The sequence below is a fragment of the Anser anser genome (assembly GCF_964211835.1).
Source record: "Anser anser genome assembly, chromosome: Z".
In the NCBI taxonomy this organism is placed as follows: domain Eukaryota; kingdom Metazoa; phylum Chordata; class Aves; order Anseriformes; family Anatidae; genus Anser; species Anser anser.
The window spans coordinates 65,508,204-65,524,940 of NC_139723.1; the positions used below are offsets into that span (position 1 = coordinate 65,508,204).

Sequence of the window (16,737 nt, forward strand, 5' to 3'; positions counted from 1 at the left end):
TTTCTTAAATGTAGTTGAGTAAATCAATGGCCTTAGCAGGAGAGCCCTAACATAAAGCCAGTTTTTCCAGACTAGTGGAGGAACGTTGGCTCAAATCTGGATGGGAGGAGGGGAGCTAACATGGCTTTAATCCATCTTTGTGCCTCACTGGCATAAATTACAGCAGCACTTTTTCTTTCGTTCCCCAAGCTAGCATCGGCATGTGAAAAAGACTGCTGCTTAGTTTTCAGGAGCTTACTGTGTTTGTCACAGTTAAGCTTCTGCAGCTGAATCTGCAGAGACTGGTGCTAATCTTGAGGAAGCCATATTTCATAATCATCTGTAAGGTATTATGGCAAAGAAAGAGAGCATTCTAGAAAACACATATAAAAAGGTTAGGTTTATGAAAGAAATATAACCATTTTTTTAGGTGTTTATCCAGAAGGATTTCACAATGCAAAGTTTAATAGCAGATGTATAAAATAAGAAGTACTGGAAATAAAATGTGGAAGACATTAACAGATTTATGTGGAGTAGATATTAACAGTGTGCATCATTGATTTAGTTCTTAATACAAATGAAATTTTGTAATATAAAAACAGTCTGACTGGCTTCAACATTTTCCTGATTCTGAAATTCCTATTTCAACGAAAAAAGAAAACCAAACCAAACCAATTCTAGCCTACTCTCTAGAGCAGACATTAGAGGTGGTGTCTTGATACTTTTTTTTTTTTTTTAAGACACAAATCTCTCTCAGATACAAAACCTTTTACTGGAAGAGTATGAAAGAAATGGAATACTGTATTCCTACTCCTGATTGCAACAGATTTCTCCTTGACACCAATGTTAAATATTCTGAGAGAATTTTTCCTTGTACTACAAATGAAAACATTTCTGAAGTAAAGGACATAACTACTGATTCTGGATAGAGAATGCCTTTACTGAACGTACAGGTTTTGTTTGTTTGTTCTGGAGTAAAACAGTTTCTGTAAAAAAAAAAAAAAAAAAGTTTCTGTACAAACCGGGTAAAAAATTTTGCAGTCAAATTGCAGTGAATGTCCTGGCAGAAAGAGCTTAGCATTAGCACCCAATGTTAAAACATTTAACTGGCATCAGGAGTAGTTTTGTAAAATTCAGAACTGGGAAAAGGTTATAGTATTTGATGTGTATGAACCAGGCTGCACTTTAAATGGTTAGCACTGACCTTCACTGAGTTCACTGAGATTTTTGTCCAAAGAAGCAGTAATAAAAACAATTAAACAGACTCCTGCCCTTTATTCTTGGCTATAATCAGGTGATCAGATTTATGATCATCTGATTTGCACTGTGCAAATCAAAATAGCATTTTGTGACCAAGGAGGTATCTTTAAAAGCCCTCTAAGAGCCACAAGATTTTAAACAGTCTGTTTAAGTGAACAGTTCCATTAAATTCATTTTTAGTCTTTACTATCTTAAATGAGGTTTGTCACAAATAACTAACAACAGCCAATCCAGCCTCAGTATTTAAACAACCTGCATATGAAACACTATCTATAAGGCAAGATATTGAATGCCTTGTTTGAAATGCAAGACCTTTACTCACATAATTTTCATATCCTTTTCACTGTAACTTGAAAAAGTATTTTCAAGCATTAACTTGCTTACTTTGATTTAAAAATATTCCTTTTTTTTCCTATCTCTTAAATTAAGTAACATTCAGAATAAAGATCAAATTATTAATGATCAAGTGAACTTCATTTGATCTAAGTTCTTCACTAAGTTCAGACTCAACAAAGGTAACTAAGCATAAAGTAATTTTAAACTGAGAAAACGTGAAAAAACATCATTTTTTCCAAATTCCCACCTTGTTTATTCTTTCTTGTCCCACAGTATATCTGAAAAGATTTATTTAGTTATTATTTAGTTATTTCATATCAAAAGAAAAGAGTAAATTTCAGAGCCTAGACTTCATCCCCAAAATACTTAAGTGACTGCCTCATTTACATTCGTTTCTTACAGTTACAGCTATAACAGTGTTCCATGTGGAAGAAAAAAGCTGATCTCTTTCTTTGAAAGATCAAGTTCACATCTAACACCTTAGATTTCACCCAGGAAATATAATATTCTAAATTCTTGATTGGTTTAGTGTATGATATATATAAATATATATTTTTGGGTTGTATGGAGTGCTGTTCCTTGTGAGTTTTACGTTATTTGATCTTAACAACTAAGCTTTATATTCAAGAATGCTACAGGAGCTTGTTCACAAAACTTCTCATACATTTTATTTGTGAGAATGCACAAACAGTTGCTAACCTTCACAGATACATGGTAAGCCCATGTGGCAATCAGGTGAACATTAAAGAGAGAAAATGGTGGGTTGTTTTCTACAGAAAGTTCTACCAACTCAGAAATTGTCAGGACTGTTAAACTCTCATGAGAACAGAAATATATGTAAGGTTGTCAATAAATCTAGCAGTTTCAGGAATTCTACACTGGTTTTCAAAGATCAGAGTGAGAACAGTGGAAGATAGTCCAGAATTTTGGTTAGGTATATTACAAGTGAATTTCTGTAGCAGAGAACTTATAACTTCCACAAGCATTGGTATTCCATCTGGAAAAGTGTAGATTAAAACAAACAAACAAACAAAAACAAAAACCACAAAAACAAACAAACAACTATTTCATAAGGATATAAAGCTGGTGGAAAATCAGGTACAGAGCCCTATGTTTAGAAGTAGATGGCCACTGTTAGTGTCAAGCATGAAATAATAAATTTGGTGGGGTTGTTTACTTCACTCCTATTTATGACTTTAACAGAGAACAATGTGTTTATAGAATGCATGTGCAATATGAAGTTTTGTGAAGAAGGGTCTTGAAAGAAGGGTCTTGAAGAAGGGCCTCGATGGGCAGAAGCCAATGGGATGAGGTTCAACACGGCTAAGTGCCTAGTACTACACTTTGGTCACAACAACCCCATGCAGTGCTACAGGCGTGGGGCAGAGTGGCTGGAAAGCTCTGCAGAGGAAAGGGATCTGGTTGCCTGAACATGAGCCAGCAGTGTGCCCAGGTGGCCAAGAAGGCCAAAGGCATCCTGGCTTGTATCAGGAATAGTGTAGCCAGCAGGACCAGGAGGTGACTGTCCCCCTGTACTCAGCTCTGGTGAGGCTGCACCTTGAGTACTGCGTTCAGTTTTGGGCCCCTCACTACAAGAAGGACTTTGAGGCCCTGGAGCATGTCCAAAGAAGGGCTACGAAGCTGGTGAAGGGCCTGGAACACAAGTCCTATGGGGAGCGGCTGAGGGCACTGGGGTTGTTTAGTCTGGAGAAGAGGAGGCTCAGGGGAGACCTTATTGCTCTCTACAACTCCCTGAAAGGAAGGTGTGGGGAGCTGGGGGTTGGCCTCTTCTTGCAGATAACTAGTGATAGGCCTAGAGGGAATGGCCTCAAGTTGCTCCAGGGGAGGTTCAGGTTGGAAATTCGGAGAAGTTTCTTCTCAGAAAGAGCAGTCAGGCATTGGGACGGGTTGCCCAGGGTGGTGGTGGAGTCACCGTCCCTGGGGGTGTTCAAGGCAAGGTTGGACCTGGCGCTTAGGGACATGTTTAGTAGGTGATATTGGTGGCAGGGGGATGGTTGGACCAGATGACCCTGAATGTCTTTTCCAACCTTAATGATTCTATGATTCTATTAAAGTTTATTGGAGTATTTAGAATTTACGTGATTTTGGCAAACTAGTTATGAAGTATGAAAAATAGGATAAAATTCAGAAAGTGCAATGGCTGAATTTCAGTAAGGACAATTAATAGTATGGGTACAGGACAGAGACAGATTAGGCAACCATTCAGCAGAAAAAGATCTGTGGCTTGGAATGGATTAGAAAGCAGGCATAAAAGAAACAATGACAAATAAATTGATCTTTTCACTCAACACTGACAAAGACTTGTATCTAGTCTTGAATTTTGTGCTTTGAAAGAGAGGTGACCCACTCAGGAAGAATGATCACAAATTGAGAAAGAATAATCTCTGCAGAAAGACTAAAATGTTTTCTTCTTTGTCCAACTGAAAGAGATGAGCTTGTGATTATTTTCAAGTGTGCTAAAAAGCATCTTGAAAAAGAGACAGTGAACAGTTTTCTAGAATCCACTCGTATCACAGGGAAGAATGGATTACATACAAATATTCTATACCAAGAGGAACATTTAAACACTACAAGAGATTGCCTGGGGAATCTCTGTCATTGGACTTCCAGTGAATAAATGTGACTAATAGTAAGAAAAGTGCACTGCAGATACATTGGCCGTTGGGTTATGGAAACGGTGTAATTATATTACGTTTGGAGGTCCCCTTCTGGCCCTTTTCTTATGTTAACTCTATGATTAATCAGTATTCTTGGTGGCTTCAGAAATGAAAACTCTTACCAACTGAACAGCAATATTTTTGATAACAAGAATAAACAGACATTTCTTAGAAGGATGAGTTATCTGGGAAAATGTTTCACTTCTTAGCAGCAGAAGATCTAATCCTACCCTTCCTGGAAACAGATAACAAAGTAGAGTGAACCATCATTAAATTGACTTGTACATTTCATAACAGGAATGACAAGATAGAATCCTAAAACAACCCTAGAGCTGAAAGTACAATAGCCCCAGATCAGCTACCTTTCTGTCAGGGAGATTATGTATCACTGTCAGTGCAGTATCTGTGTTCCTTTTCCATAAATTAGTGGCAATTATAAGAATACATAGACAGCATTACAAACTTTCTAGTATTTCTTCCTGGGTGCATAGCTGGATTGGGATATGGTTACTATATGTATTTTTAAGTGGAGAATTATTTAATAGGAAAGTAATTCAGAGTTGTAAATATCATTTTTATCCTATCTAAACAGGAAGATTTTGTCTAAATTGACTAAAGCAGTCAATCTTTGAATATACTTGTCTGCATCTGACTTTTTTATCCTCATAGCTGGATTATCTCTATTGAAGATATTTTATGTCATGTTCACAGGATCTGCATCATCAATTTCATTATATATAGTTGCCATAATATTTTTTGGACTGACACTTGATTTTTACTAAAGGTGTAACTATTTGATGTTACAATCATGGTCCCAAAGTGGCACTACAACCTGACTAGGTGCCACATGTATGCAACAAAATGTATATAGAAGTCCAAATCCTAAAGAAGATGAGTAGCAGTGTTCTGTATGAAGTGTAACCCGTGCAGGGTTTTCACTTTCAAATTCAGGCATATCCAGTAATCCAGAGTGGAAGTACCACGTAGATAGTACTTCCAGATGGGTCTTCTGCCATCACACATTTAGTTCTCAGTCTCCAAGCAGAGGACACCTCACTAAATTCTGGCGAGAAGTCTGTCATGTGAAGCCCTGGGTAAGACTTTCAGCTCAGAATGAGTAACTATGTTCTGTCAAATCTACCTCTGCTGCACTCTGCACAACCTTTGTGAAAGTAAAGGATGAAGTCCTACGTCTGATACTTTCTTAGATGGACTATGAGTACATAAATAGCAAATAATGATGAAACAGTACTAAAGTAGTCTGGCAAATCTTAAAAAAAGCATAAGCAATAGTTCTTGATATGGAGCCATAAGGACAAGTATGTGTGCACCAGGATGATCAGGCATATTCTCCTGATGTACCTAGGTGCCACAAAAATGCATTTGTCTACTTCTTTGGAGATCCTTTTATTGTTACAAGCACCCTTTCTGGCAGTACAGAACATGTTTATTTATTTATTTTTGATTTCTGCAGGGGAAATTAAGTTTTGATTGCTGCAGACATGTACATATAATCATTCTCACTTAGCATCAGAGTTTGCAATCCCAGCAAAGATCCTGCTATTTCATGTTAAAACTTATATTATTCATTTCTCTTCAGATCTCTTCACTACACTTCCTCAGATGCCTTGTTAGACAGTAAAATCTGGTAATAATTATCAAACACCATACACACTGTTTACAATAGAGTCATATTTCTTTCTTCTTTTTTTCCTGCATAAAAAGTAGAATGCTGCTGAAAAGTACCCAAACGTCTGCTATGCTTCATGCCAATACAGCAGCTCAGCCAAATATGCAGAGAAAAGTTTGCCAAATAAAAGAAAACATAACAAATTGGTAATAGTTTCTATCTTGACAGAAAATGAAAATTATACCTCAATGTGTGGCCACTCCTGTGGACACATAAAAATGTCTTAGAGGCAATCATTCTACCTCAGATAACACACCCTGACAGTAGAGCAAAGCATAGTGGCTGGCTTTCACTTCCCATAAAAAGAGCAGCCATGATCTACAAAATAGCCTGCAGGAATCACATAATTTGTGCATATCATATATGTGTATGACATACGCTAATTATATTTACTATAAATCTTATAGAGTACTATTATTGTTTTTGAGTAGAATTATCATGTTTGGAGGAGTAGATTGAAATTAAGAAAGATAATTTTTTTAATGTCAAGTCACTATACTTATCTCAACTCATCCAATCCGATGAAGAAATGAAAACATTAAGTCTTTATCCCAAAATATGAAATTCAGCTCTCCAAGCCATTCTAACAGTCATGAATACCTTTTAGAAGACTTCATTGCTTTGCTAATGTTGTATGTGGATCTAGCCAATTTGCGTAATAAAAATATTTTACAACTTATTTAGCTTCGAAGTAAATTCATTGAAAATGGAGCAAGACTCCAGTCTACGATGTTAACATGTACATTTACTGAACTGCAAAACTAATAATATAATGTTAATTATTAGTCTATTGCTTAGCATGATATTATTCTAAATCTTCATTTTAGTGCCATTTTGAATGCAATGTTGTTTTCTGAACAAAAAAGCCACACTATTTCATAATCTGAAATTACAACAATCTTCTTCCTTCAGTTTAAGTTGCCAACAGGGAGAAGCATTATCACCAATTAGATGTCAGTAGTTACTCAGAAGGGAACACAAACGATGAAGATTAGACTTTGCAAGTCCTTAACAGACTGGTTATATTACTGTGAAAAGAAAGATCAGTCGTTCAGGTGTTCAGAGGTAAAGGAAAGGCTGCATACTTTCTGCAGAATTTAAAAGCACATTGGTACGTCTGAAGGATCTCAAAGTATTAGTGAAATCCTGAAATCCAAGGGACAAAAAATTTATGCCATATGTTATACCTCATCCTCAAAGAGCTGCATAATGCCCAAGATAGAAAAGACATAATGAAGGAAGATTATGTAATTTAAAGAATTTACCAAATAGATGGTGACAAGAGAAACTTAAAGTAACAACAAGTGGTAATGAGACTTATCCTGAAAGGGGCAAGATTTAAGAAATTAATTTCTCTGTTTTCAAAAACAAGAAACCAAAGCAATTTTTTTTTTCTGTTTTACCTGTTAAAATTGCCAATGAATAAAAGCAAATAAAGCAAGGCTGTTTTTCTTCTTTTCATTCCAGACAACAGAGTTAACATTAAAAGTAGAATGAAAACTTAAGAAAAAGAGTCTGAATTTTTAAACTACCATATTCAGTAATTTTGTTTAGATTCTAAAGCTAAGAGAAATTCTCAGTTCTTCTGTGAAAAAAAAAAGAATTTAAGCAAAGAATATCATCAATGAAATAAAAAGCAAAAAGATTGCTGGTGATGTTTTAATAGCTTTTGCATTGAAAGAATTACAGGATTTTTAATAACGTATGCAGTAACTCAAATGAAATTTCATTGAGAAAAATATCAAGATAATATTGCACTCATTATGCACTACATATGTAAATATGTTGTTTTATGACTGCAAGAATTCTATGCTAAGTGCTGTACTACTAGTTTTAGTGTTTCTGCTAGTAAATGTCTGAAGTTTTCTGAAAAAAAAAAAAAATCCTAGTATTTCCCTGGTGAGGTCTCAGCTCTACTCAGTGAAAAGCAAGAAGGTGTGACTGTAAAGCTGCAGAATCTGTGTAGCTTTATCTTACTAAATTAAAAATAAGCAATGATTCATTCATATGATAGAAATAAAAATGGAGAAGTGAGCTGAGTAATCTAAAATTTTAGTATCATCCATTATGAGACCATTTAGGCCTCATAATTTGCAATTCAGCTTTTTCTTATCTACCGTCTTTTTTTTTTTCTGTTAAATTTCTTTGGAATCTATCTTCAAACAAATAGTCTAAGATTTTCTTATTTAATGTATAAAAATTACCATTTTTATATTACAGGTTATTGTAATTTGACCTGTAACGTCCAAATGAAGAATTTCTTTTCATTTATTAACACGTGGAACAAAAAAAATGAAATAAAATTAAAAAAAACAAAAACAAAAACGTTTTGCCTCCCACACATTATATTCCCTCCCACTATTTTTTAAGTTGTCTTTTCTCAGATCAGTATGCACATCTTTTTCATTCTCAGAATGGCAGTAAATCTAACTTATTTAGACAGTCTGCATTTCCTCCCAATGCTTAAAAAGCACTTCATTTAGCATGTTTATCTTTCTGTTTTGCGTTAAGTCTCCTCAAACAGACATAGGGTCCTTTAACAACAACTAGTTATGTCATTTTGTTCCTATTTAAAAAGGATTTCTAATGTACTTTAAAACATCTTTGTACATCTTAGTTTGTCTTATTGTAATTCAATTTTTTTTCTAGTTACTGGTACTAGTTTGGGGTTTGGAAGAGGTAGGTATCTGATTGGTTTCCTACTCCCAGGATCGGAGCCTTTAGGAAGATCATAAAGGTACATATGATGTATTTTTACTTACTCATTTTAAGTTATCTGAGATATAGAAATTCTGGGTGTTTTAAAAGACTTGCCAGGATAGTTGTTCAATTTTCTATTTTAGTGGTAGTTCTGTTGTAGCCGTGATAGCTTATGTGTACAACTAAGGAAAATGTAGGCAGAGATATTATATTAGACCAACTGTATTGCCTGTCTTATAAAAAACACGACCAGTTTGTATAAAACATTTTCTAAAAAAACCCTTTTTTATAGCTATTTTATGAAAGCATTTTTTATTATCATTGAACAGCTTGCTGCCTAAGATTGCAGGATCACAATTTAAATCATACGGATTTTTCCCCTTCTCTACTTAATGTGGGTTCTTTGGATGAAAGACTAACATGAGTAAACACGGTACAGGTTGCTTCTTTGACTGTGGAGGTCACAACTTCTGCAGCACTTCATCAATTCCAGTGCTACCCTGCTTTGTTGGGGTCTCCCTCCATTTCAGGTGAGTCTGTCTTTATCTTATCCATCAGTCTTTAAAATACTTACCACTCCACAGTTTTTGTAGGACTTAAGACTATACAAGGCAAAACATTTCCTACTGTCCCGCATTGTTTTCCAGAGTACTAAAACAGTGTTTTAGCTGACTCCTGCTGCATCAACTCTTTTTACATCTGGTGTTTCTGCTACTCCTTAAATTTAGGCTTAACAGTAAGACCATTGTAAACCCAGTGCAGTAGGGTTTCAGAAACACATAGAGAAGTTTAGCTAGAGGTGATAAACTGAGTAAATTCGAAGGCGGGAGATGGTGCTAACTCCTTTCATAACTTATTCCTGCTGGAGATAATTGGCACAGAAAGCATGCTATCTTCTTTCCTCATAATGATGTAATAAAGAAGAAATAAGGCAAAGAAACAAGTAACTAAATGAGCCACTAAAAAGTAAAATGGTAGTAAGAGGGATATGAAAGAAGGATTCATTAAATCGAAAAAAGAGACTGGTTTGTGAAACAATTGAAAAATGAAGTGTGTGATTATTCCTCACTCGAACCTGACCAGTAATAAACACAGAAATCCAAATCCATAAAACTTACCAGCCTTCATCATTATCTACTTCAGGTTCAGAAATCTCATTTTCAGGAGTTTCTTCAATTGCCTGGGTTAACTTTGATTTGAACCGGTCCAATAGTGCCAGTGTCTGAAATTAAATACATGGTTTTAAGGAAGTTACATAGATTTATAAATAACAGGTATATAAAACATCTTCAAACTATTATCATTTTGAGACACAGTACAATGAGATGGAAGAGAGAACTGTTCTATGAACTAAAAACAAACACTGCAGACAGAGACAAGCGAGAGAGTCAGAGACACCACAAATGAGAGCACCAATGGTGAGAGAGTGTGCAGTGCTGGGGGTACATATTTGAGAGCACTTGTTTGGCCATCTAATGAAATAAACATGCACATTTAAGGAAAAAAAATTGTGGTTATACTTACAGAATAGAAACCTCTGATTAAACAATACTGACCACTCACAACAAATTTTACTGTTTGAACCTGCCATTTTAATCTAGTAAAGCAAAACATTGCATAAATTACAGATGACTTATGTATTGAAGACCTAGCTTGGTTGATACTTACATACTTTTACATTGCTGATCTTTTTAATTTTGTACTGACATTAAAAAATTAAAAGCTTTAGACTTGAATACAATGAACCACCTTAACTTCTTCTACAGATACAGATCCTTATGCTACATACATTAAGCTCATACTAATTTATATTTGGTATTTTATTCTCCAGCTGACATTGCCCAGTCTTTCAGCTACAAAACGTCACTGGCTTTCAGGTGACATCTGAAGATCATATCACAGGTCTTGTTTCTGATCACTTGAGAGATGTTGATTACACAAGAATTGTATGCATAAGCTTTGCAATGGTAGAGGAGTCACAGGGCTCTTCATAAAAAGGGCAGACCATAAGAATAATTTGCACAACCCACAGCTTATTTCTTGCTGATATTTGAGACATTCCTGGAAAGGAAAGCGTCAGGGAATAAGTGCTTGACTGAATTTATGTGGTAAACTACATTTGATCTGTAGGTGATAGGTTGGCCACCTATGTTGTAAAACACCTCTGTATGGCTATTTAGTTTTGTTTGGTCAAGTTTTTCAAATTTAAAAGAATAAAAACTAAACAAGAATAGAAAACAGAAATAGGAAATACCAGAAGTGTTCACTGGAATCAAATTTCCTTCTGGGAGCAATCTTAACTTTAGGAGTTTCCTGGCTTTTGAATTCTTTCAAAAACACATTTTAACACTGCCAAAGGCAGGTTTTGGATTTTTTTTGTTGTTTGCATTTGTTTTCTTTATTTTCTGTTTAATCTTCTGTTTAAGATGGCAGAAAGGAAAATTTCTAGAATACTTGAGTCTGTGAATCATTCAAGTTCTGCAGTTTTACACGTTACTGCAGACAAACGCTTACAACATCTGAGAGAGCAAATCTCTGCTCAGGCCATCAGATGAAAACAAACTAACCCTTTTTACAAGAAATTGTGACCAACCAAAACCACATTCCTTGTGTCTTGCCTAATTTACTCTGGTGCCAGCATTTTTGTAAACAGACCTGTGAATAAAAATAATTTCAGTGTCTTAGAAGGCATTTTTGCAGTGAGTGATTAGATGCCATAAGGTGGATCATGTAACTTCATAAATTGACCCTTGCAAAATTATAAGGTCAGGATGTGCAATGTCTGGTGTTCTAGAGACACATACTTTCCCTATCTTCTCCTACTCTTGTACAGAGGACAGAAGATAGAACTGTACTGTAGGACCAGGTAGGAGGTTTGCAAGGCCAGAAGAGGCCCACCACAAATGAAATGGCATACAAAGAACTTGATTATTAATTGTTGAAGAGTCAATGAATCCTTGCTGAACAGATGATTAATTATTGTTGAATAGTTTCTAATGAGGCTACATAAATAAAAATTAAGATGACTGAAATATGTATTCCTGTCAACTTATCTTGTTTCCCTAGGATGTCCAGGACAGGGCTGATACAAATTCACTAGAAGTGGTTTTAAATTCCTTGATCCACTTTGCCAACCAATCTTTAGTACTCTTTAATTCAGAGTTAACAGACTTCTGAATGCACAAATTTTCCATAAAGTTCTTAGTTTAGAGCTAAATCAGCTTGCTGTAAGTATAAAGATTTGCCAGCCGCTGCTTTGAAGTTTTTAAGCCTCAAGTTTCCAATCTCTCTGACTTCAACATTTGAATAAGAACATCTTTGTTAACTGAATTGACATGCACTTAAAAGACCCATGCATTTGACGCACCGCATAGATTTTACATTAATGTTATTTCCCACTTCACAGGTAGTTTCACATATTTAACGGTTTCAAACTTGTCTTTTTAGAAAAAAAATACAAATATTTATGTCAAACTTTAATTTGCTTACATTTGCATACTGAAGTCTACATACATTTTGACTGCAAAATAATTTTTTTTTTCACTTCAAAATGCCCAATGAGATGGATGAATTTGATCTCTTTAAAACATTATCTGAAATGTAACACACATGTAAAAAATGTAACACACACAAATGTAAAAACAGCACTTTGGAGAGATGCCAAATACGCAAACTTCTGTCCCAGTGCTATCTTACAGCAAGCTGCAGAGCCAAGGAAAGCATTGTAGAGAAATGCAAACTCACGTAAACATCATCAAAGATACCTCTGTGTGGGTAGCTTTTCCTTCTGGAATATTTTAGTAACTAAACTGATGATACTTTCAAAAATACATAGAAACTTCATGTATCAGTGTATCTGGGTAATCTATAGGTGATCAGAGAGTACACACTCATACAGGTATACTTATTTTTGCTTGGGAATAGCAAGATTCTTTTTATAGAAAAAGAAACATATGGGATTTTTAATCTTCATTTTTACACAAATGAAGAAAGAATAGTTTTCAGAACTCTTTCTGGAATCTTTTTCCCTAGTTTTTCAAACAATTACCTGATCTTCACGAGAAACGCCTTTCTTTGGCTGCTGCTTCCGCTTGTCTTCATATTTTCTCTTCTCCTGAAGGTATTCTTCAACAACACTATTTGGAGCAGGTTCCTCTTCTGAATAAGAAAACATATTTGATTAAACAAAATAAATTTATGTTTATAATTTAGTAGCATTTTGGAGAAGAGTTGTGACTTCTGAAATACCAAGCACAACACTTCCATAAAATGTTTCAGCTGTATTGCTTTCTCAGCAAATAGAATGATTTGCTACTTGCTGAAATTAAAAACAAAACACTGTATTGGGCAGACAATGAGTCCAAAAATTTTTGTTTCAATTTTATTTTACCACTGAGCCAGGGAAAGCAGGGTAACAGAAATAAATACTCTGATGGTAAGATGAGAAATAAGAACTTGCTGAAATTCCTTTAACAAGTTTACCGTCATTTCTGAACACTTTTCATGGAGCAGTCAAACTGGTATGTTGTATTAATGTTCTACAGCTATGGAAAAATTGCTAGTTTTTCTGTTTCGTAGGTTGAAAAAACTATAAATCAAACCCTTGATTTTTAGATGATAGCTGACAGCTACACAGAGATGATTTCTGTTTCCAAACTAAATTTCCCTCTCACTTCTTTTAAAGTTTTCTATAAAGTTCATAAATGCAGCATGTCATGATAAGAGGAAATAAATTTGTAGTAGGTGTATCTACATATCAAATATATTTGTTTACATATCCCTATAAATAGAATCTCTTACTTCTTTGTTATCCTAATTTATATGTTGCATGCATGTATTTGAAGAATAACTGGCAAAACATTTTAAACAAATATACAAAAAGCTGCTTTTTTCCCGTTTTCCTCTTGACAACTTGGATATAATGAAGAGCAGACAGAGAATTACTGATAAAAGCAAGAGAAAGAAAGAAATGTCATCTTCTATAAGGACCAAATAAGACAAATGCATATACACAGACATTTGGGGATGGTTAAACAGCTGAATGAATGAAATAAAATCTGCTATAAAATCTCATGCAGCATAATATTGGAGGAACTAAAGAGGATAACAAAGTACAGTATAAAACTACAAATCATAATGGCTCAGATTCATCTTTACCCTCTTTGTGTCAGACTTTTCTACTAATTACTAAAATATATTCTTAATTCAAGACCAACTCCTTGTGAACACTAGTTTTTGCATAAATGTGTGTATCAAATCAAACTTGTTGACTGTGCAGAAACAATATACTACCTTATATATACGTATATATATACTATATCGCTACATAAATTGAGACTAACTATTAGTGAAAATATTAGCTAAATACCTAAAAAACCCATGAGCTTTCCTATAGAAAACAACCTTTCAGGTGACATTATCTAAAGGGGTGTTTTGAAAAGAATCCTGTCTACCCCATGGTAATTATAATTGTTCAGTTATGACAAGTGAAAAATGTGGGAAGAGTGTTCTTGAAAATACCAGTCTCAAACTGGCCATCAACATCACAATGCTGTGATCCAAACTTTAGTATACATATGCTGAAATTAAAGTTACGATTCTTAGTCACACATCTTTTGACTAAGATTTTAGTTTAATCTAGTAGACCTCAAATATAATTCACATACATATAGCTTAAATTGGCCTGAAGTTGTGTGTTTGTGTATTTTTATCACCCTCATATGATTGTAACTTACTGTTAACACAAATAATTTAAATTTCAGTTTAAGCTTTCTCTTAAGATTACTGTTTCTTGGGTCTTTGTCTGTCATAATTTTTATAATCCTCAACTTCATTTTCTCTGCCTCCTAGGAAAGCCTTTTCACAAGTCAGACAAATGATAATGAGATCCACCTGAACTAACTTCAGAGTGAGTCAACCAAAACTGTTATGCACTTGTATGCATCATATTTCTGTACCTTTCGTTACAAAGACTTAAAGACATGCTTGCATTATTCCATGAGGCCTTAGAACCTATTACTCCACGTTAAAAGCAAGTAACATAACAGGAAGGATTTTCAATAGCTGTTAAGACAATGGGTTTTTAACACATTTTACAACAACTCAAAACCATAAACACTATTTGTTAATATAAACAAAATATTCGGTTTTCATAAGGAGCGATTCTTTGAAAAAAATATTTTGTGTCTGCATGAACAAACTCAGGTAACTATCAAAGAAAAGAAAGTGTCTGGAAGAGAGCTGTTGGTTGAAAGTACCCTTTTAAAGCGTAAAATACTGTTTCAAAATGCAAAAGCAGATTGCATGGCTAATATTTCATTTCTGCTAGTCGGCATCCCACAGCCACTCCAAATCTTTCGTATTTGAGTTGAAAAAAGAGGAACCACAGCATTATAAATAGCCTACACCTTCACATCAAGCGTGGTAAACTTAGGACCCGCTTGTTGATCCAAAGTATAAAGATCATTACATCAGCTTTAATATATCTAAGCTCCAAACTTCTTAATCTAAGAGCAGAATCTAATTCAGATAAAATGGAATGAAACAACGACATGAAGGCGCTGCACTGAAATAACATAGAAATGTCTTATTTAAGTAGTATAGGATGCAGAAAATAGTAGTTTAAATTAGAGAGAATTTGCACATGTGCCCTACAGCCACCAAACCAGGACGTGTAAATTGCATCAGGCAAAGAAAGATTTTTTTCCTTAGTTTAAATAAAATTATGTGTATATTATATCATTAGGTTGCTCTGCCGGAGGGTAGAAAGTCCCTGCAGAGGGACCTGGACAAGATGGGTGGATGGGCAGAGCCAATGGGATGAGGTTCAACATGGCCAAGTGCTGGGTCCTGCACTTTGGCCACAACAACCCCATGCAGCGCTACAGGCTTGGGGCAGAGTGGCTGGAAAGCTCTGCAGAGGAAAAGGATCTGGGGGTGTTAATCGAAGCTCACCTGAACATGAGCCAGCAGTGTGCCCAGGTGGCCAAGAAGGCCAACGGCATCCTGGCTTGTATCAGGCATAGTGTAGCCAGCAGGACCAGGAAGGTGACTGTCCCCCTGTACTCAGCTCTGGTGAGGCCACACCTCGAGTACTGTGTTCAGCTTTGGGCCCCTCACTACAAGAAGGACATCGAGGCCCTGGAGCGTGTCCAGAGAAGGGCTACGAAGCTGGTGAAGGGCCTGGAACACAAGTCCTATGGGGAGCAGCTGACGGAAGTGGGGTTGTTTAGTCTGGAGAAGAGGAGGCTCAGGGGAGACCTTATTGTTCTCTACAACTCCCTGAAAGGAAGGTGTGGGGAGCTGGGGGTCGGCCTCTTCTTGCAGATAACTAGTGATAGGCCTAGGGGGAATGGCCTCAAGTTGCTCCAGGGGAAGTTTAGGTTGGAAATTAGGCGAAGTTTTTTCTCAGAAGGAGGAGTCAGGCATTGGGACAGGTTGCCCAGGGAGGTGGTGGAGTCACCGTCCCTGGGGGTGCTTAAGGAAAGTTTGGACATGGTGCGTAGTGACATGGTTTAGTGGGTGACATTGGTAGTAGGATGGTTGGACCAGATGATCTTGAAGGTCTTTTCCAACCTTAATGATTCTATGATTCTAGGGAAGGTTAGGGAAAACAAAAAGAAAAAAAACCACAACACTTTCTTTACTGAAAATACACTTCATTCTTAAGTATATTTCTAAATATAAATTAAATTACATATATAATACATAACATATATAATAATAATAGTGAAAATATATAATTTCTAAGTATATTGCTACTGTCCCTTAGCTAGCCTGAATTACCACCAAGAAACCCTTCATCTTACTGTGACATAAACTTCAGTATTTGTGTAATTTATATTTTTTTCAGATAGATTCTTCTATCCTGAAATATTCCTTTAAGGAATAACAGATGCCAACATGATGATGTAATCTAACCTAAAAGTTTGTTTTTGAGACATGGTTTCCAATGATAGCCTGAAACTAAGGATGAGATTCATAAGTTTTTAAACCAGAAACGAGATTGATTTAAAAAAAAATATAGAAGGGTTTATTTTTATCACACTTAAATTAGGAACAGTTCAAATGATGTCAGTTTCTAAATACAAAATA

At 35.5% G+C, this 16,737-nt stretch overlaps 1 protein-coding gene across 5 annotated transcripts in view; it reads right to left on the reverse strand.

The window, feature by feature from the left end:
* Positions 1-16,737, reverse strand: part of CWC27 (CWC27 spliceosome associated cyclophilin) — a 130,397-nt gene that overhangs the window by 16,916 nt on the left and 96,744 nt on the right. For all 5 annotated transcript variants that reach the window (XR_014576941.1, XR_014576942.1, XM_083818293.1 and 2 more), the window contains exons 12-13: positions 12,692-12,801; positions 9,762-9,865 (exon numbers count right to left, since the gene is read on the reverse strand). Coding sequence is in view for 3 of the 5 variants with exons in the window: in XM_083818293.1 (XP_083674419.1) it covers positions 9,762-9,865; positions 12,692-12,801 (214 nt within the window). In the remaining 2 variants the exon portion in view is untranslated. The remainder of the gene's footprint in view (positions 1-9,761; positions 9,866-12,691; positions 12,802-16,737) is intronic.